Source organism: Pantherophis guttatus, chromosome 7 (genome assembly GCF_059756535.1).
Source record: "Pantherophis guttatus breed Tessera chromosome 7, ASM5975653v1, whole genome shotgun sequence".
In the NCBI taxonomy this organism is placed as follows: Eukaryota; Metazoa; Chordata; class Lepidosauria; order Squamata; family Colubridae; genus Pantherophis; species Pantherophis guttatus.
In genome coordinates, this window is record NC_142069.1 from 42,609,416 (window position 1) to 42,630,389 (window position 20,974).

General features: G+C 35.3%; 1 protein-coding gene across 1 annotated transcript in view; it reads right to left on the reverse strand.

The window, feature by feature from the left end:
- Positions 1–20,974, reverse strand: part of PTPRQ (protein tyrosine phosphatase receptor type Q) — a 114,256-nt gene that overhangs the window by 36,225 nt on the left and 57,057 nt on the right. The window contains exons 36-44 of the mRNA XM_087874315.1: positions 20,581–20,726; positions 19,355–19,523; positions 18,528–18,821; positions 17,640–17,915; positions 13,715–13,866; positions 11,770–11,911; positions 10,980–11,252; positions 7,365–7,691; positions 2,691–2,812 (exon numbers count right to left, since the gene is read on the reverse strand). Of these exons, the coding sequence (XP_087730441.1) occupies positions 2,691–2,812; positions 7,365–7,691; positions 10,980–11,252; positions 11,770–11,911; positions 13,715–13,866; positions 17,640–17,915; positions 18,528–18,821; positions 19,355–19,523; positions 20,581–20,726 (1,901 nt within the window). The remainder of the gene's footprint in view (positions 1–2,690; positions 2,813–7,364; positions 7,692–10,979; positions 11,253–11,769; positions 11,912–13,714; positions 13,867–17,639; positions 17,916–18,527; positions 18,822–19,354; positions 19,524–20,580; positions 20,727–20,974) is intronic.

Below are 20,974 nucleotides of genomic sequence, written 5' to 3' on the forward strand. Positions count from 1 at the left end.
TGATAATCAGTTAAGTCTTTGTGTCTAATTATACTTTTAGGTTCTGTTAAGTTTGGATGCCTTAATGCTTCTGATGGTGAAAGCCAAATTGGGATTTTTGTATACTGTTGTTTTTTAATTTTGAGCCAAATTAATAGTAATGCATTTCTAATTGTGTGTCTTTTAAAGTAAGTATGTGTTTTATATTTTTCATCCCATAGAAAGGAGTGCCAGCCCACTTGTAATCATGACCTTCGATTGTTAATGTTCTGCTATTTTTCAGTTCCATCCAATCTTTAACCCATGATAACACTGCCGCTTGATAGTAGAGTTCCCAATCCGGGAGTGCTGTTCCTCCCCTGTCCTTGGTATCCTGGAGTAACTTCAATTTTATTCATGGTCGTTTCCCCTGCCATATGAATTTAGAAATCACCTTATTTAAAATTTCAAAGAATTTTTTCTCTAATTTTATTGGCACAACCTGGAACAGGTATAGCAGCTTTGATCATTTTAATACTGGAAATTCTTCCCATTAATGAGATCTGTAGGTTTTTCCAATTATCCAAATCTTTTTTTATCTGTATCATTAATTTATCATAATTGTTTTCTCTTATTGATGAGGTTCTTGGTGACAGCCAGATCCCTAAATATTTTATTTTCTTCGTTGCTTGGATTTGTATCCTGTTTTCCAGTTCTGTCTCTTGGATCTTCGTAAGATTTTTTAGTATTAATTTCGATTAATTTCGATTTATTTTTAGGCCAGCCACGTCTCCAAATTCTTCTATTTTCTTAAACAGTTTTGGTACTACTTCTAATGGCTCTTCTGCTATAAATACAAGGTCATCAGCAAAAGCCTGAGCCTTGTACTCCTCTCGTCTTATTTTTAACCCTTTGATTTCTTGGTCTTCTCTAATTTTTTTTAGCAAAATCTCCAATGTTAAAATATACAATAGTGGAGAAAGTGGACAGTGGTCTAACCCCTTTTGTTATATCAACTTGATCAGTCATGTCATCCTTCAAAATTACTTTTGCTGTTTGTTTAGTGTATATTTCTCCTATAATTTTTTCGAAGTTTGTTCCGAATTGCATACTCTCTAATTGCCCTTTTAAAAATTTCCAATTTAAGTTGTTGAATGCTTTTTGGGCATCAAGGAAAATCAGTGAAGCTTGTTTTTCCGGATGTGCTTCGTAGTATTCAAGTGCATTTATTATTACTCTCATATTGTTCTTAATTTGGTGGCCCATCAGAAATCCATTTTGGTCCATATGAATATAATTATTCAGTACTTTTTTTATTCTTTCCGCTATAATTATTGCAAATACTTTATAATCTGTATTCAATAGAGATATTGGTCTATAATTTTGAATTAATTGGTGATCAGTATCATCTTTGGGTATGATTGTAATTATTGCTTCCGTCCAGGTTAGCGGGATTTTTGTCTTCTCTAAAGCCTCATTATATAGCTCCAGCATAATCTCTCCTATTGTTTCTTGTACAAGTTTATATAATTTCACCGGTAAGCCGTCTGGTCCCGGAGTTTTATTATTTTTTTGTTTTTTCAGTGCAGCATCCAATTCCATCTTAGTTATTGGCCTATTTAACATTTCTCTTTTTTTGTCTGTAATTATTGGAATATCTGATCTTTTTATATATTGTTTTATCTTTTCATCTTCTACTTCTTCTTGTTTATATAAATTTGCATAAAATGTCTGGATAATTTCTTTTTTCGCTTTCCTGCTGTAATGGATCTCTCCATTTGCATCTCTAAGTTGGTGTATCATCCTTTTATCTTTATCTTTTTTCAGTCTGTAGGCCAGCCATCTACCAGTTTTGTTTGCAAACTCAAAGTAATTCTGTTTGGCCATTTTTATTTTCTGTGCTAGTTCTTTTTGGTTTATCAAGTTTTCAGATGTTCAGATTGTTCATACAATTGACAAGTAGTCCTCTTTTAGCTCATAGAGTGATTGTAAATGACAGTAATGAAAAAGTAACTGTGACCACTTGTAGTTTAGCAACCAATTCTCACATTTCTGACCTTCACAGGTCTGTAAAGCAAAGGAAAGCTGAAGTAAGGACAGTTTGCTGTCACCTAGTGACCATTTCACTTTTGCCAGACCCAATTTGTGGTCACTAAATGAGGACTGCCTACCTTGTATTTTGGGAGAGAAGTGAATTAGAAAAGATAAAAAGAATGCTATTAGAAGCAAAATGGTATCACCACTAACTTTTTATTATGGTGCAATCCACTCTTTGCTTTTAACCTTGCCTGCTAGGAATCTTCCAAACAGATATTCCTGAGAGAAAATAGTTTTAAAAAGATAAAAGGTTGCCCAATCCTGGTACAGCTGATTAGATTATTGGCTTATCAGATGCAGCTTCTTTGGTCCAGCAAACAGTATCTTGTATTCAGAAGACTTGCCAAAGGCTGCCTTTAACAGTTTTGGGGAAACGAATGGCTCTAGTTGGTGAGATTCTGCATATTTTCTATTTATTCCCAAATATCAAGATACACCACTATTGATTTTCTGCTGTGTTGCCAGGGGAATACTAAAGGTGTAGAAAGAGATGCAGAAGCTGCAGATTCTGTGTTCCTATTGCATACTAACAATCAATAAAATATTATTTAATATCTGATTCCTAAGTAAAACTCTGTTTTTACTTATTATATGAATAATAAGAATCAAAGAATAGAAGACTTGAAATGACTTACTGAGGAAATACCAATGAGGTAGAATGTTGGTCCACTAATTATGGTAGGTTCATTCCAACTAATATTAATACTGTAAGGAGATGTAGCTACTGCAGTTACATTTGCTGGAGGAGCATCTGGAGCTACATGAAGAAAAGTACATCAAAAGATTATATTAAAAAAGATTTATATTGAAACTGTCATTCTGAACGGTGAAGTCTTTATTATTATGCAATAATATTAATTAATACAATTAAGTGCCAACTGCCTAAAAGAGCAGATTATAGGTGGACATGAAAATATTTATTTATAATGCTAAAATACAATTTTCCTCCCAAAACTTTCTTTACCAGTCATTGCTTTTACTAAAGGGTACTAGGCAAGTTCTCTGATTGCAAGAGCACCTGTTCGGGGGAAAACACTATTATTTGTCTTCCAGAGATCAATACTATGGGAAGGGGGGCTATATGATTAAATTTTGCTAATTTTGCATTAGCACCAAGATGGCCATCCTCAGCTATGGAAATTCAATTTTTCAAGATTAGACTCTTTGAGTTTATCTGCCATTAATAATTTGGCCTTGATCTCATTGTAAATGGGGCAGTGAGGGACATAATGGATAATGTCCTCCACTTGACCAACACTACAAGGACAGAGCCAAATCTCCTTTTGAGATATGTGGACAACAAGGTCTGCAGACAAGGGGTGTTGAAGCCTTCTCAATGAAGCACTGATTGTGTTAATCAGATACTGGGAAAGGCTTGTATCTTGTTTATAATGATGTCACCAAAATGAAAATTGGGATGATTGTACTACTCCTTGGGGTAAGAAAGAGAGGGAAATGAAATAATAGTTGATTTAGTTGAGGTAAATTAAATCTTAATTATTTAATGGATAAATTTAATCATTTACTAATAATTTAATGGATTTTCAAAAACAGAAAGATGATTCATATACATGATTATGTAAAACTCTCCAACCAAAAATATTGTCCCTATGTCTGAATTTGATGCTTGCTCTACAGAAAGTAAATCCCTTTCTGTAATGCAGCTTCTGCCCCAAGCATTTATTTGAAAGCAAATTCCTCTGATACCAATGAAATTAGAGATTGTTCACATGAACATTTAAGCTCTGACAGCCTTTTTATTTAGTTCTGCTGTTAGCTATGCTGACATAGGCTGAGCTGGCCTCTATACAGAATTATACTTTGCACTGAATCAACCTCTTAGTTTTGAGGGATTGCAAGTATCAAAGAATTGGATAATTCTGAAAGTGGCAATCAACTAACTGTATATGTGGCCACCTCTCCCAATGGCAACATGTCTGGGAAATAACACATCATGACTGAAAACCACAGCTGCAAAAAACTCAAAAGGATGAACATTTAGACACTTCCATATAAATGTATTTAGGATCAGGATGTCAATGCCTTTCAAATTCTTAGTCTAAAGCACCAATTTATCTCTTTATTGGCTTTTGTCATAGTTGAAGAATTTTCACCCAAAAGGAGAATTACACGTCAGATAAATAAAGTAAAATATGACTGGAAATTGGAAATCTATTAGCTTCTGTCTAGAACCTTTACAACAAACATCTTACATAAACAAACTTTGTGCCAATGGCAACTGTCACATATTGATTTAAGACTGTTTGTGAAACAAGTCTAGCCAGAAATGGGTACGATATCACTATAGCCTTTCTCTTATAAATCACAGCAATTTACTCAGTAGGAACGACCCAGTCTTATTCACTCATTCCCATATAATCCAATCACTTCCTCTCATGAGCACTTTTCTCCTGGTCTTCACAATAATGCATTTTCTGTAACTAATACCCATCATTTCCTGATTATCATGCTTCTATGCTTCCACAGGAATGTAGGTCTTATGGAGGTCAGGGTCATTTTTTCCCATCCATCTGTGTCCTGATGCAAAGGCAGCAGTTAAGTTTGTTAGCTGGATGGTACATTTGGATAGCTTATCATTTTACAAACTGATCTTCTGATACTCAAAAGAATCTTTTGATTCAAGCTCTATTCGTTTTAGCAAGGCCTGTACTAGCAAAGTAGCTTTAAAAGAGTAGTTTAGGAAATATTCTTTTAACTCTCAACTTCTACCTGATTTTTTTACCAATATGGAATCCTTAAATAAGATAAGCATATTTAATCAAATAAATTTAAATTTATTATTTTTATAAATGTCTTCTGGTCTGAATTTTATTTGAAACAATTGCAATGCAAGGAAATCCTAATTTCTCTTCCACTATTGCACAATCAGTAAAGAATTAGGGGTATAGAAAAAAAAAACACATAATGCTCCCTCTAGATTCCTTGGAAATCTGATGGTTAAAAAAAGGGTAAGTTGAACAAGATCTTTTTTTTCTTAGAGCAAACTTCCACAGGAGCTCTATGGATTATACCAATGTTCTTACTCTGTATTTCAATATTCTGGAATATAATCTTATATATAACCATATGATGAGGAAAGAGCAAGTACAGTAGGAATCAGATTGGTATCCGGACATGCCACTGCTGCGATTCTTTGTTGTTGTGTTTTGCTGGTCATTATCCTTATCTTACTACTGTATATTTATTATACCAAATGAGGAAATATACCACAGTGATTATCATCGGGAATAGATGGAAACAGCACTCTGATATTCCCATAACAAAGGAACCAACTTCAACATGCCTAGACACAATGTGCAGATTTAGAAGCCCACATAAAATTGGTAGGAAAACAGGAACAGCAAATTAAATTTATCTTTTCAGATGGATTCATTATATTCTATTAAACTACTGATTCTCATGTGGGCAAGCAGGAACAAAACCAAGATTAAGTTCAGTATAGGCTCAATGGAAATTGCAAAAGGCTGCCATTGTTTCTGTTATTATTAACTTTTCAAGGACTGGATAGACCTCAGTGATCCAAAATACAGTAAAACAAAAATTTTGCACATACAGAAACTACAGACCAGGAAATTATTTTCTTACTGAATTTCTTTTTCCTACTCTAACCTGGGTCATAGTACTTTGAATATCCATCTAGAAAAGAGGATCGAATACTTGATCTTAGCCAAATGTCTGAGCAGCATAGAAATTTTATGAGAAGAAGGACAGGCCTTTTACCTTCTACATATGTGTCAGAAAGAGGAAATTTGGATATATAGCTTTTTCACTACTTTATAAAAACAATTGTCAATAATTCTTTTATTATGACAGAAGCATATGGTTTAATTCAGATACTTTAGAAAATATTGTAAAGCAGAATTATATAATTTATCATCAGTGCAATAATAGTCCCATTGGCCTATTTTATGAGACAGAAAGACAGCTCCTAAGAGAACAATTTGTAAAACAGAAGTCAGAGTATTCTATCTAAATTATGGAACAAGAAATAGTACGAATATACGAAGTTAAGGTTTTTATTCTTATAATTATCAATATGGAAAAATGTTGATGAAAGTCTTAAAATATAATAAATTTAAATGCATGATTATGAAAACTGTCATGGCTACATAATACATGAGATGATTTCCTGGTGTTTGTTTCCTTATTACACAATGAATTCAAAATATAATTTCGCAAGTTAAAAAATGCCATCAATTATTCTTTAAAATATCTTATATCCATAAATTTAGTGTGAGCTTGTAAAGAGAAAATATTCTAGTATTTGTGTATGTCAATGATATCTTTCTCTTATTTATTGACTTGTTTGTTAAATTTACATGCTAGACTCTCTCACAAGAAGATTTGGTGATATACTTATCATTCAATTATTTTTCCTTTTCAGCAATCCTGTGAGTTGATTGAACTGAAGGACATGAACCTTTACTTCCTCTTCATAATCTAAGGACATGAACAAACTTCAGTACCCTAATCATTTCATGTCACTGTGTTTCACACAAAATGTTCAAACAAAACTGTTATTAGAGGAAGTGGTGACTTGATGCTTGACTCAAAAAGACAAAAGATAAGGTTGAACTTAAGCATTGATGCTCTTTGGAGGGGGAATGAGAAAATATTTTTACCCTACTTTAAATATTTTTTATAATTTGAAATTTTATTAAATTTAGCAGGTGTTTAACAGCTGCTCAACTGTACTAGTAAAAAAATCTATCTAAAAAGTGCAACCATCAATATGTTTTGCTATGCTTTCTTTGCACCATTAGAAATGGTAAATTTATTTTAAAAGAACAAATTTTCCAGTAATGCCAAATTTATTCTAAGCAAATAAGTTGTTTTAATTTTATTAAAAATTGTTGTTTTAAATGTTTAGCCTTTGAAAACCTTAGTTAAAATACAGCTATTGGTGAATGAAGAAAATATTAATCCAAACTCTATGTTATATTTATATATTCAGTGTGAGTCTCTATTATATATTTATGTTGTGCAAAAAATGTAATATAAAAATATAAGAAGTAATTATGGAAATGAATGGTTAAATGCAAACCTATTTAATTGCTGTCAGTCTCCAATTTCATGACCAGATATGTTATACATTCAATTCCTAATATATATGAGAGAGAGGGAGGGAGGGAGGGAGGGAGGGAGGGAGAGAGTTTTAAACTAAATGAATATGCCTGGAGAAACACATAGTAATAACTTTGTAATTAATTGTGCCTATTGTTAATTTTTCATAAGTTTTATAAAGTTGAGTTCTGTATAAAATTAAGGATTATTATAGTTTTACTTACAGCCAGGAAGAGTTTGTGCGACAATCCAAGGTGTGGAATTGCCATAACCAGCATTTGTACAAGCAGAAACTCTAAATCGATACCATCTAAATTTTTTCAGGTCATATACTGTTTCTTCTACAACATTATCAACAAGATATGAGTATTGATCCTTCTCATATTCAATACATTCAGAAGAATCCCAACTATTGCAATGGATGGATTGTAACTGTGTAGTAATCTTGTAGTTTTGAAAGTAGCCCAAAATAGTAATTGGTATTATCCATCTCAAGGTCACATTTGTTGATTGTACCTTTGAAAATATTATATCTCTTGGAGCGCTTGGAGCTAAAAATAGTAATAATAAAATTATAATTATAATATCACTATATTATTTTGCATTAAAGCTAAGATACACTTCATATTGTTTATCCAGATACATTTATACATACATTCTTTCTTGGTCTGAAAGTCTTTATTCCATGCACTAGATTAAAGCATGGATATTTCCCATCGTCACAGGCATAACATTGAAAATATAGACAACTGAGAATACAAGTATACTTTATGAAGTCTACATACTTTATGCAAATGTTGTATACCCTTAGAGTTTTAGGATAAACCATTGGAAACACATATTCATTGTTATTACAATCTGGTTTAGACTTCAGTTTGAAGAAGGAATGCTAGGACAGTTATTGTTACTTTGGCTACATCATCTTTTGATACCATTGCTATATAGAATTATTTTGGTACCTCTTTAAAATTGAGAAATTTGGCACAAATACACACACAGCAAGATTTATTATGGATGAAGGGACTATAATGTGCATGAAGATTTATTTGTAATTTAAGAACTTTTCTCATTAGTTCCAATGAAAAAGCATATCTACTCCTATATTCCTCTGTGTATTAGAATTCTTTTCTTCTCCTGCATCTGCTAAAGTAAAGATCTATATTTATATCTGAGATATTACACTATTTTAAAAATGTTTTGAACATTTAGCTTGTCAAATACAAATGTCAAAGAATACATAACATTATAAAAGGTGAAAAGCTGAAAAGAACTGAAAAGTATTTCTTAAATTAATTATGTGTTCTTAAATGAGTCAAATTCTTAAATAAATTCCATTCTTTTGGCTATTTGGCAGTCCTCTGCTTTTTTTATCTCTAATGACTGCTTCCAGCATCTCTCAATGTTTCCTTTATATAAAAAAGTTACTATTAGATTACAGATTCCAAGGTTGAAAATTTACATTAACAGAAAGAAACAGATAGCCATTTATTTTTTCTAAAATAAAGTAATACTAATGAAATCCTTTATTTGTTCATTTTTCTCATTCCTGACAAAACCAATTTAGCATTATTATTCTCATTAATCCAGAGCTTGTTCTTGATTCTACCTCTCGCTTTAAACATGTTTCTTAAGTAAGTCACAAGCACTGCATTCAATGTATTTCTATCCTTTACAAATTCTTATTTCCATATAACAAAGTAGACTGTAGCACACACTTATGCACAACCATTTTTTGTTTCTTTTGATAAATTTTCATTATTACAACAGACTGTATACGACTTACTACAGACCCTTCTACTAGTGTTTCTCCACTCATTTCCCCATCTTTGACTAACAATCTATGGAGGTTCATTCACTCAGTTTTCCCTGTTAAACACAACAACCTTGCTCCTTGATATATTTATTTTAAGACTCATACTCCTTGTTGCATCATAAAATCTATTTTATATGTATGGCAAATCATTTGGGTTTTCAACTGTTCAACAGGACATCATCTGCATATAAAAGAATACATAAATTACATTTTCAAGCAACCTTCATATATTCTTCCGCAAATATTCACATCTTATATCTCTTTGTTTTAGTTCTCATTGTTGATTTATTATCATGTGTGCTTTATCATATTTTAGTATAGCAAGTAAGTCACACATGTAACTAAAGCCACATTTATACATACATACATACTATTCTATGCAAGCTACAAATTCTAATTTAGACACTATACTTCTAAACTATTATTTCACACAAACATGAAGTATGCTAATATACATTGAGAATACACAGAAATAAATAACTTCATAACTGAGAATGATTCATTTGAAAAACTTTTGGTAAAGAGTTTTAAATGTAAAGGAAATTCTACATATTTAATACCTTGATTTTTTTCAAATGGCACTATCTAGCCCATCTTGATGCTATCATAATATAGAACATTTCCCTATGAAGATTTATAAATGGTTTCAGGTCATTGGGAATATTCATATCAATCTATCCTAGAAATGTTTCATCTATGCAACTTATATTAAGATCAGAACTTGATGTCTAGGAAATAACAGATCCCCTGGAATTCAGAATCACCTCTTGAATTCTCACAGTTTAAATCCCTTATGTAGCCTGATTACCTAATTATTTATTTATTTTAAAAAATACTTTTCTTTGAAAGGAATATGCAATCATGGGGCTGGTTGGTGTCATAAGAGCTGTCCTTTGGTCTTCAACAACCAATTTTTAACAGGGTTAAATTGCTTCCTCGAATATTTTCTTGTCTCTTTGAATAATATAATTTTATTATTATAATTTTATAATCTTTTTAAATTTAAATTTTAACTTTAACATTTTAATTCTCATATAATGCTTTATATTTTGGTATTCTATTGTACACTACCCAGAGGCTTTTTTGAGGGAGATACATGGTCCAGAAATGCAAAACATATATAAAAATTGGAGCATTGTTGAAAATTTGATAATCGGATCAGATTACTTGTGTTTTATTATTGTGATCCCTTTACCACTATTTTTATAAGCTGCCATTGCAGATTTTTTTAAACAACAGAATCTAAATATTAAACATTTTTTAAAAATAAAAATTCAACCATCACATTCTTTTTTTTTTACAGTTCTCAGAAGAAGTTACAGTTCCATTCAGTTTCTACACACTGGTAGCATTTATTCTCACAACTTTGTATATTTTGATTCTATAAATCGAAGCAAATTATCCTACAGTATAGACTATGATAAAAGATGTAACATCCACTTGAGAATGTCACTGTATCATAGGTTATTATATGTAATTCTTTTTATGATAATCTATAGTTACACCCAGTTCTAATAAACCTAACAATAAACAATCAAGTTATACTTTGAAGGCTCTTGTTCAGAGATTTTGGGATGAGATGGTGAACCTAATTTTATTTCACTTAGCGTCAGAAATAAATGCCTTGGCAGTGACTCTGAGTTGGCTATGTGTCTGTGACTAACTCTGTCCACCATAAATAAGAAGCTGAGAATAACTTTAAAACTGTTTCCATTCCTAATTACACGTCTCCAATTTCAAGTGGCTGCTACTCAACACAAAAAAATGCATGAGAACACACAGCTAAGAGAATGTTAACCCAATAATAAAAACTTTATTGTTGTTATAGTTGCTTGCATGAATTCCTAAGCACAATTACTTGGAACCGTTGCTCTTCTAATATATTTTACAAAATTAACACAACGTAAGTTTTAATATATCTCAATAGTATGCTGTTCCACCCAGCTCTGAAAACTTAGTTGAAAAGACATTATGAAAGAAATTTCTGAAATTATTAATTATAGCTTGACATGTAGGGAATTGGTACCTGTTTCAGGAAATGTGCTAGAATTGCATAACTGTTCTTTCCCTTCTCCTGCAGCTGTTGCAGCTTTTATTTTAAATTGGTAAGTTGTATTGGATAGTAAGTTTCTCAAAATACACACTGTTTCATTATGAGATGATGAGATGGTTGAATTCTCTCTAAATGTTATGATGTAATTTGTAATGATTCCATTTGTTTTCAAAGGAGGGTCCCATTGGAGCCGGATTGACTGCCAACTGGTTGCAATACACTGGGTATTCTGGACAATACCAGGTGCTTCAAAGAAAAGTACAGATTATATTCAGATAAAACTGAAAGGCAGTTGCAACTTCAATATGCAAATGCAAGAAAGCATTTCAGCATTTCATATTATATCATAATAAAAGCACTTTAGTGGATCCACCAAAGGAAGTTATTGGCTTTTTCCACAACGGTAAAAATACAATAGAATGAACTATATTTTGATGTACCTCTACTTCATTAATTATGATTTTTATAATTTCTCTTTACAGGAGATAATATATCATGCTTCTTGAGCTAACTAAAGTAGCATTTTGGCAATAGAAAGATGGATGGAATTGGGAGAAGAAAATCAGCATTGATGTAATATTAATAATCTTAATAACTGTCCAATTGGGTTTATAATAATTATCCAGATCCTGGAATTAAGATAAACTTTTGACCAAATGAGATGAGAAATCCATAGGGTTATTTGGATTAAATTTGGAATAGCTAAAATGCTTCTTCTGTAAAACCAGTACATATTAAAATACTTGATCTTAAAGAATCTAACCTGATTCCATTGTTGTGAATTGTACAAGGTTACTAAATTGATTGCCATTTCCAACTTTTGTAAATGCAGAAACACTGATGGAATACACGGAGAATGGTTCTAGTCCAAATATATTAGCTTCATTGTGTGAGCCTGAAATGTTCTTAGGTTAAGAAAATAGTTAATTACAATAATATTTTATTGCTGTAATAAATTCTTCAGAATCATACAATAATCAATTAATAGGAAATCAATCTATTGTGAAATATATAATTTTCTGATATTAGACTGCATTTCCAGTGTTATATACAGCTCATATAAAATAGTTATATGACTTTAGAGAGGAAAAAATACATGCATCCAGGACTACTAAAGCTTCCAGGTGAGTATTTATGGCAGACTAGATGTCCTTGAAAGAGTTGGAGCATTATGTTGGAGATCAGTGACCACAGAGCAAATTCTGGTTAGCTTTGTCTTTCTGGATATAGGAAAGATCACAAGATCACCCGCTTGTACTCTGGATAGCTGCTCCTTGTGAGTAATTGTCCAGAACAGAAGTTTTGGCAGTTGACTCATGAGTAAAATAGTGGGGGGGGGGGTTCCAAGTGAAAAGTCTCACTTTTTAAAACACTTTTGGATGGAATTAGTTTACAGCTAAAGATATATTTTCTGCGTAGCAGGATAAGACAATTCCACCTCTTGAGTCAATGTTCCTTTTAGACTATAAAGGCGGGGAATTAAAACAGATGATCTAACTGGACCTTTGTGGAAATGTTTTTTGTTTGTTGTTAAAAAGTACAGGATTTGTACTTTTATCTTTGGATTTTATGAAACCAAAGATAAAGGTAATGTAAGCCAGACTCTGATGCTGATTGTAACTACAGTACAGGGAGCATTTTAGACAAAAGTATTAAGGGCACAGGAAGACAAAATAGGAAAAAATAAATAAAAGGAACAGCTTGTCTTTCACGCTTTCCCTTGCAATTGTGACACTTTCAGTTTTGGATTACAATAGCAATCAGAAAAAAGGGGCAAAAATAGTAGGGAAGAGAGATTGCTAGAGCAATATGCACAGAAAGGAATTACATCAGATTTACTTAACAAAAATATCTGAGGAATTGGGCAATAGGTTAGCCAAATCACTTGATTACATTGATTAAATAATTGGATATTAAAGTGAAGTAATGGATCAAAGACTTGTAAAAAAAAGAAAGATGTTTGGATTCAAAAATGAGTGTTGTTAAGAAATAGAATGTTCTTTGAGTTAGAAGTACATGGCCTGAGGTTTGGGTGGCATAGGTACTTGTGGTATAAACATGTATAAACTCATAGATAAGTCAACCCACAAAAATATGTAACCAAAATGCCATGAAAACTGTACTACCCATGGATAAGCTGACTTTTGAAATGTTGTGTTTTAATTTTCAAAATTAGCTTATTTGTGAGTGGCTTATTTTTTAAGGTATTTTGGTTTTAAAAAATGAGGATCAGCATTTCTATGGATAGCTATATTCATAAGTATATATGGGATATATGAGTACTTAAAAAAAACACTATTACTGTACATATGTTTGGATAAGCCCATCCATGGATAAGCAAATCACAATTTTTGGGGTGCATTTTGACACCTAAAAATATTAGCTTATCCACAAGTATATATTTTTTGTACATTTTTTTTATTCATAATATTTCTATTATTCATACTTTATGCCAAGAAAAATGTTCTTCATGAAAAACAGTTTAAGTTTGTCTCTCAAAAATCCTAATTGGATTCAGCTAATGTAGTGCCTCTCCTGTTCTACCTATTTCAGAGTTGCTTCATTCAGGACGAGAAAAACGTTCTTTGATTTTTCCCTGGACAAACAAATTATCTTCTGATTATTACCCTCTACAGAACTGATGGTTTTTAAATATATATATTTATAAGTTTAATGTTTACGTATAATATTAATTGTGTTCATTGTACCTGGTAAAAAGTAGCTTGACTATTGTTTTCAGAAATATTTAAAACGTATCTTCTAATGACACCATTTGGCCTAGGACTTGGATCCCACTTCAGCCATGCAGAGTTGTATGTGTAATTAATAACTGTCAGATTCTCTGGAGGTGCCAATGGGACTGTGAAAAAAACATTACTCAGATTAAGGCAATATGGCAGTACTTTTACACACAACAAAAACCCAGTACTTGTTATACATTAACATTTTTGACATATTCTCCTTATAAATATATATTTTTTATTTTAAATCATATGAAGCCACATTTTTCAGAGATCTAAACATCTATTCTGCTAGTCTGTATAAAGCCAGATGAGCTATACATGCCTTGGTAGCAATATAAGTCCCTAGATGAGCAGCAGCTAGTAAATACAGAGAAACTAAAGTGAATGACAGATTACAAATTCACATTCATTGTAACTGCATTTTTCAATGTTCTCTGGCTATGGCTGAGTAACTGGGCAGTTATAAAGAAAGATTTATAAATAAATAAATAAGATTTATTTATTTATTTTATTTATAAAATTTGTATGCCACCCTATCTCCAAGGACTCAGGGTGGCTCACACAACAATCGACCAACAACTGTTAAAATCAACAAATATGCACAAAAATATATATAAAAAGATTTAATTTTTTTTAAAAAATTTTTTTAAAATATACTACCCCATCAGTCCAGGTGAGGGACATAAATAGCCAGGTTTTCAATTTACGGCGGAAGGTGCGAAGGTCAGGGGCCAACCGGAGCCCCAAGGGAAGTTGATTCCAAAGGGTGGGGGCGCTCACAGAGAAAGCTCTACTCCTAGGGGTCGCCAGCTGACATTGTCTAGCTGACGGCACCCTGAGTAGGCCCTCTCTGTGAGAGCGCACCGGGAAATGGGAAGTTGACGCTGGTTGCAGGTGGTCCGACAAATAGCCTGGGCCTAAGCCATGAAGGGCTTTATAGGTTAACACCAGCACCTTGAATCTCACCCGGAGGGCAACCGGCAACCAATGCAAGCCGTGCAGGAGAGGTGTAATATGGGAGTATCGGGACCCTCCCGCAACAATCCGCACGGCCGCATTCTGTACCAGCTGAAGCCTCCGGGTGGTCTTCAAGAGCAGCCCCAGGTAGGGAGCATTGCAGTAGTCGATCTGAGAGGTGACTAGCGCATGAGTGACTGTGTGTAGGGCATCTCGGTCCAAGTATGGGCGCAACTGGCACACCAGGTGAACCTGGGCAAACTGATATGACCCTCCAAACTCAGCCGTGAATCCAGGAGGACACCCAAGTTGTGCGCCCTGTCTACGGGGGACAACACCTTGCCCCCAATAGACAGCGTTGGAACTTCTTGCTCAGCCCGAGATGCCGGTATGCACAGCCACTCGGTTTTGGACAGGTTGAGTCGAAGCCTGTTACTCCCCATCCAGATCCGTACCGCTTCCAGGCACCGGGACATCACATCGAGGACATCACTGGGCTGGTTCGGGGTGGATATAAAAAGCTGAGTATCATCAGCGTACTGATGATACCCCACCCCAAAACCACAGATGATCTCTCCCAGCGGCTTCATGTAAATGTTGAACAGAAGGGGCGAGAGGACCGACCCCTGGGGCACTCGACAAGTGAGGGGCCTCATGGCCAACCTCTGCCCCCTGCCAACACCACTTGCGTACGACCCAAGAGGTAGGAGGCGAATCACTGTAAAACAGTGCCTCCATTCCCAACCCCTCGAGGCATCGCAGCAAGATACTATCAAAAGCTGCCGAGAGATCTAATAGCACCAGGGCCAAGGAATGACCCCTGTCCCCAGCCCTCCAGAGAGCATCCACCAGTGCGACCAACGCCATCTCCGTGCTGTAACCGGGCTTGTAACCCGATTGGCACGGATCTAGGTAATCTGCTTCATCCAGGGCCACCGGAAACTTACATGCCACCACGCTCTCAACAACCTTCACCAAAAAACGAAGGTGGGAGACTGGACGAAAGTTGCCCAAAATGGTTGGATCCAAGGCAGGTTTCTTAAGGAGGGGCCTAACCACCGCTTCCTTCAAGGCGGCAGGAAAACTCCCTCCATCCAAGGATGCCATTATCACTGCCTGGATCCAACTGCATGTCACCTCCCGAGCTGCATAAACCAGCCAGGAGGGACATGGGTCCAGTATGCAAGTGGTCACACTCAGCTTCCTCATGATCCTGTCCACTTCCTCCAGGGTAACAGGATCCAACTCTTCCCAGACAACAAGACCCGCCTCCTCCTCCCCGTCCGACCCTGCCCAGTCAGAGTCCAAGCCGTCCTGAATCTGAGTGATCTTGTCTCGCAAATGATGGCTAAATTCCTCGGCTCGCCCCCGCAAAGGGTCCTCCCCCACCCTCTGATATAGGAGGGAGCGGGATACCCTAAACAGGGCAGCCGGGCGCTTATCTGTGGATGCGATGAGGGCGGAGAAGTATGTACACTTCGCCGCCGCCATCACCTCCAGGTAAGACCGTGTGAACGATCTTAGCTGGGCTCGGTCAGATTTGGAACGACTAGTCCTCCAACAGCTCTCTAGGCCTCTTCTCCTGTGCTTCATCCCCCGCAGCTCCTCAGTGTACCAAGGGGCAAGCCGGGGTCTGCACCGGGTCAGAGGCCTCAAAGGCACGACACGGTTGAGTGCCCCAGTGGGCCTATCCCAGGCCTCCATCAGGGTCTCGACCGGGACATGGGAGAGAGAGGGATCATCCCAAGCTCCATCTGGAACCTCTCCGGGTCCATCAGGTGCCTGGGGCAGAACCAGATAGTCGGTTCTGCATCCCAGCAAGGTGGGATGGCATTCTGAAAGTCCAACCAGAGGAGATTATGGTCGGTCCATGACAGGGGTGAAATAACAGATACCCCCCCACAGAGCATAACACGCCACTGCTCCTAGATAAAAACAAGATTGGGTGTGTGCCTCCCCTCATGAGCCGGTCCCTGAATCTGAGTCAGGTCCATGGCCGCCATGGATGCCATGAACTCCTGAGCCCCCCCCGCCCCCCCCCCCACCCAGGGAAGGCAGGTTGAAATCACCCAGCACCATAAGTCTGAGGAGCTCCACCACTAACCCCGACAGGGCGTCGAGTAGGCCAGGCAGGGCCACTGCCACGCAGCTGGGAGACAGGTATGTGATCAGCAGGCCCAACTGACCCTATGGACCCCGTCTCATGAGGAGGGTTTCACATCCGTCTATCTGCGGAATAGTGACCTCCCCCGGACTAAGGGCTTTCCTTATAACAACCGCCACTCCACCTCCCTTTCCCTGGGCCCTCGGTTGGTGCAGCATCCGGAAACCTGGTGGGCAAAGTTCAATCAGAGGGACACCTCCCTCTGAGCCCAACCAGGTTTCCATAATGCAAGCCAGGTCTGCGTTTTCCTCCTCAATCAAATCCCGAATGAGGGGAGCTTTGTGAACCACAGACCTGGCATTAAAATAGACCAACCGTAGCCCAATGTCCCCATCTCTCAAACCCCCAGGAAGTCAGATAGAACCAGGTGGGTCTGAGCACACCACCGCTCGAAGACAGCAGGGGCGAGCTCCCAAGTTTTGATACGGCCCTCCGTTCATCCACCTGCCTCCATTCCCAATCACAACCGGAATATGACCTTCCACCCTTTCCCTTAGGGCCCCGGGGCCCCCCATCCCACCCACCCCCTCCACCGTTCTCCCCCCCAAAGATGGTCAAAGGTTCCATCCTATCAATTCACAAAATAAAAATAACAGAGGCAAGGAGAGCAATTGCAAATAACAATGAAAACAAGTTTGATCCCAATTATTCCACATAACTCTAGTTCAACTAATGACAAATAAGATACTAAAACATGACCAAGGTATTATCTTGAAGCCTTGTAAACATTGGATTCATTGAGAAATCTGCATCTTGCAAATTACTCACCGGACTCATCTGTAGAGAACATAAGAACAGAATATGGACCAGGCCCTTTTACAGTTCGAGCTGATGCAAAAAAGCTGTATAGGGTAAATGGCAAAAGGTCTTCTAAAATAATTGAATTATTGGAGGTAGTGAAAGAAATATTTTTTTCTGATCCTTGTAGCTTTAAATCATAGCCTCTTATAATGCCATTTGGCCGATATGGAGGATCCCAAGATAACATCACTGAGGTAGATGAAAGGTTTCTGTAAGTTTTCAAAATAGGTGCAGAGTCTGGAACTGCCAATTAATCAGAGAGGAAACATAAAAGGGGGGAAGCAAACATTAATCTGAAATATACAGGAAGCTCAATATAAGTGTGTCTTTGTGTAACATTTATAGCAAATTACCTATCTATACACAAACAGGCACACACATCTAATACCCATGAGCTTCTTATTATAGTTTTCGGAAGAGTAATATGAGTTAAATGTAATTATGTTTTTGAAATACATATCAACTTCAGGAATAATATAGGATTATATTATTATTCAGGAATAATATAGTATTATTATATTATAATACATAATACTATATTATACTACTATATTATAGTAGTATAATACTACTATATTATTGTAGTATAACACTATATTTTTCTGGAATAATATAGTATTATTTCACGGTATGATCTTTTGGCTAGTACAGTTATTATGATGAAGAGTAAAAAGGATGTTTGTCTATGACTTCAATCCAATTTTTTCAAAAATACTGATACACATGGATATACTGTATTAGAAAAAGAAATGAATTAGCTCATGCCATAAACTACACAAATATAGTCTAAGTTATATAAGTCATATACAAGCTTATGTCTTAAGAAACCTGTATTTAGCAACATAGATAACATACCATCTTCTTCAGTTCTGATGTATAAACTTAAAGTATACATTTCTGATGATCCTTTTTCTGTTGCTGGAGTAATGTTTAGAAGATAGTTTGCATATTTTTCCAACTTATTAAAAATTATATTTGTTTCATATAGAAGAAGCGACAAAATCCCATGATTTGTTTGAGTATCCTTCATTGTTAGTGAAATATTATAGAAGATGAGTCCATTGGGCTGCATTGGTGGGATCCAGCTTACGTTTATTACTGTGGAAGAAATGTTCTGATAGGCCAGCTGATTAACAGGTCCATCCGGTACTGAAGGAAATTTAAAAAATGTTATCTGTGTGTCCAATATCTTTATCCCTGATATCAATATATGCAACTGATGAGAAGCATTAATAAAAATAAATCCATGTTCATGGGGCATTCACATAATTTATTTTTATTTGTTTAAATTTTTAGATTTTTATCCTTTATTCAAGATAGTAAACATGCACAATAGTTCTTTCTCCTATTTTCTCCACAATAACAATCCTGTGAGGTAAGCTGGGCAGAGAAACAGTGACTGGCCCAAAATCACCCACCTGCATTTAATAGCATGTTTAGAATCTCAAGCCATGGTTTGTAAAAAAAAAACATGATTTATACAAATTATATCTAATCTCTCACATAAAATGCATAGTGGCAAAAAGTAAAAAAAATATATACTATATGATTATGATAATCAGATGGCTTAGATCATAATGAACCTTAAGTGAACTTAAAGTTCACACAAAAAGCCTTATAAATGAGTCTGTAAAGAATTACATATAGAGTTTCTACAAACAATATAAACTTTTTTTACATACAGTCTTGGTCTGTATATAGTTGCATTATTTCACTGGTTTGGTTTCCATTCCCAAGAGCTGTGTTTGCAGTTAACCAAAGTGTGTAGTATCTCCATTTTGCTAAATTGTTCAATACTATTGATAAAGTTGAATTATCAGCACTGCTGTCAATTGTGGGAGTGGTAAAATTCTAGACAGAAGATGTTAGGAAAATTTATTGAATTAAAATTAGTATTTCTCTATAACTTATGTCCTCTCTCCTATAACTAAATGAACATTATGTATTGCAAACATTTATGATACCTAAACAAAAAGTAAATCATGATAGAATAAAGAGAAAATTAACTTTTAGATGCAACAGTATTATTATTATTAGGCAACCAGTCATGTGGATGTTGGTGAAGAAGAAATAATTATATTCGCTTTATCTGACTTAAGTTATTTCACTTATTTATTTATTTTTTGCAAAGCTTGAATTGCTTGATTTATATACGTTCTGTTTGAAAGTGGAGAGAGTCTGACTTTGGTCATGCAAGCTGTGAACACTTTTAGCTTCAAATATAACATTAAATTCATATTATTCCTTATTTACTTTTGTTTTTTGTATGTATGTGTGTATATATATATATATATATATATGTTTTCCTTTTTTTCAGTCAAGTCCAATTCATAGAGATTACCTGGATAAGCCTCTGCTGTTTTCTCGACAAGGATTTTCAGAAGTAGTTTGCCACTGGCTTCTTTCTAGGGCTGAGAGATAGTGACTGGCCCAAGTTTAACACACTGCCTTTGTGCCTGAGCTGGTGTAACTAGAATTTATGACTCCTGGTTTCTAGTCTGCTGTCTTAACCGCCACATCAAAATGGCTCTTTATTCTTACTTGATTAAAAATATGCTAAAGATTGTTAACAATTAAATATAATAAAAGTACAAGTGATAACCAAACTAATAAGGCTAAGGACACCCTTGACAAATAACAGCATGCAACAAAACCATTTTTTCCATGCTTGTGCAAGAAGTGAGAAAAAAACAGGTCACAATAAGGAATAGCCACAAGAGACTACATTTGTGTAACTTCTAGCCACATCTTATGAATTATCTTCAGAACATGCATTACTCTAACTTTCTATGTTTGAGCACATAAAATTATTTCTTTCACTTATTACTAATGTAAAGAGAGAGAGAGAGAGAGAGAGAGATTTTAACATTGTCAAACACTTTCAGAAAACATTAAAAAGCGGATATACCTGTACATAAGTGTCAGAACCATTTTTGTAGTAAATTGAATAAAACTGAATGACACCATTAGGTTTTTGAGGAGGATTCCAGAATACTCTTACTGATGATGAAGTGAGATTTTTATACCACAAGTTTTTAGGTGGATCACCTGGAGCTGAAAAATGTAAACATTTACCAATTGTACAAAAAAAAAGAGAGGCTATTTTGTTTCTGCTCTACAAATGTTTCAGGAAGGGATTTTATAGCTAAAATCCTTTCTTTCTGCTGAACCTTAATGGAACTTAGTCTTAGCTCTTGAAAATACAAAAGGCTGCTATAATAATATATGTCCTGACCAGTGGTGAAATGTAAAATTTGTTACTACCGGTTCTGTGGGTGTGGCTTGGTGGGGTGGTGGTAATG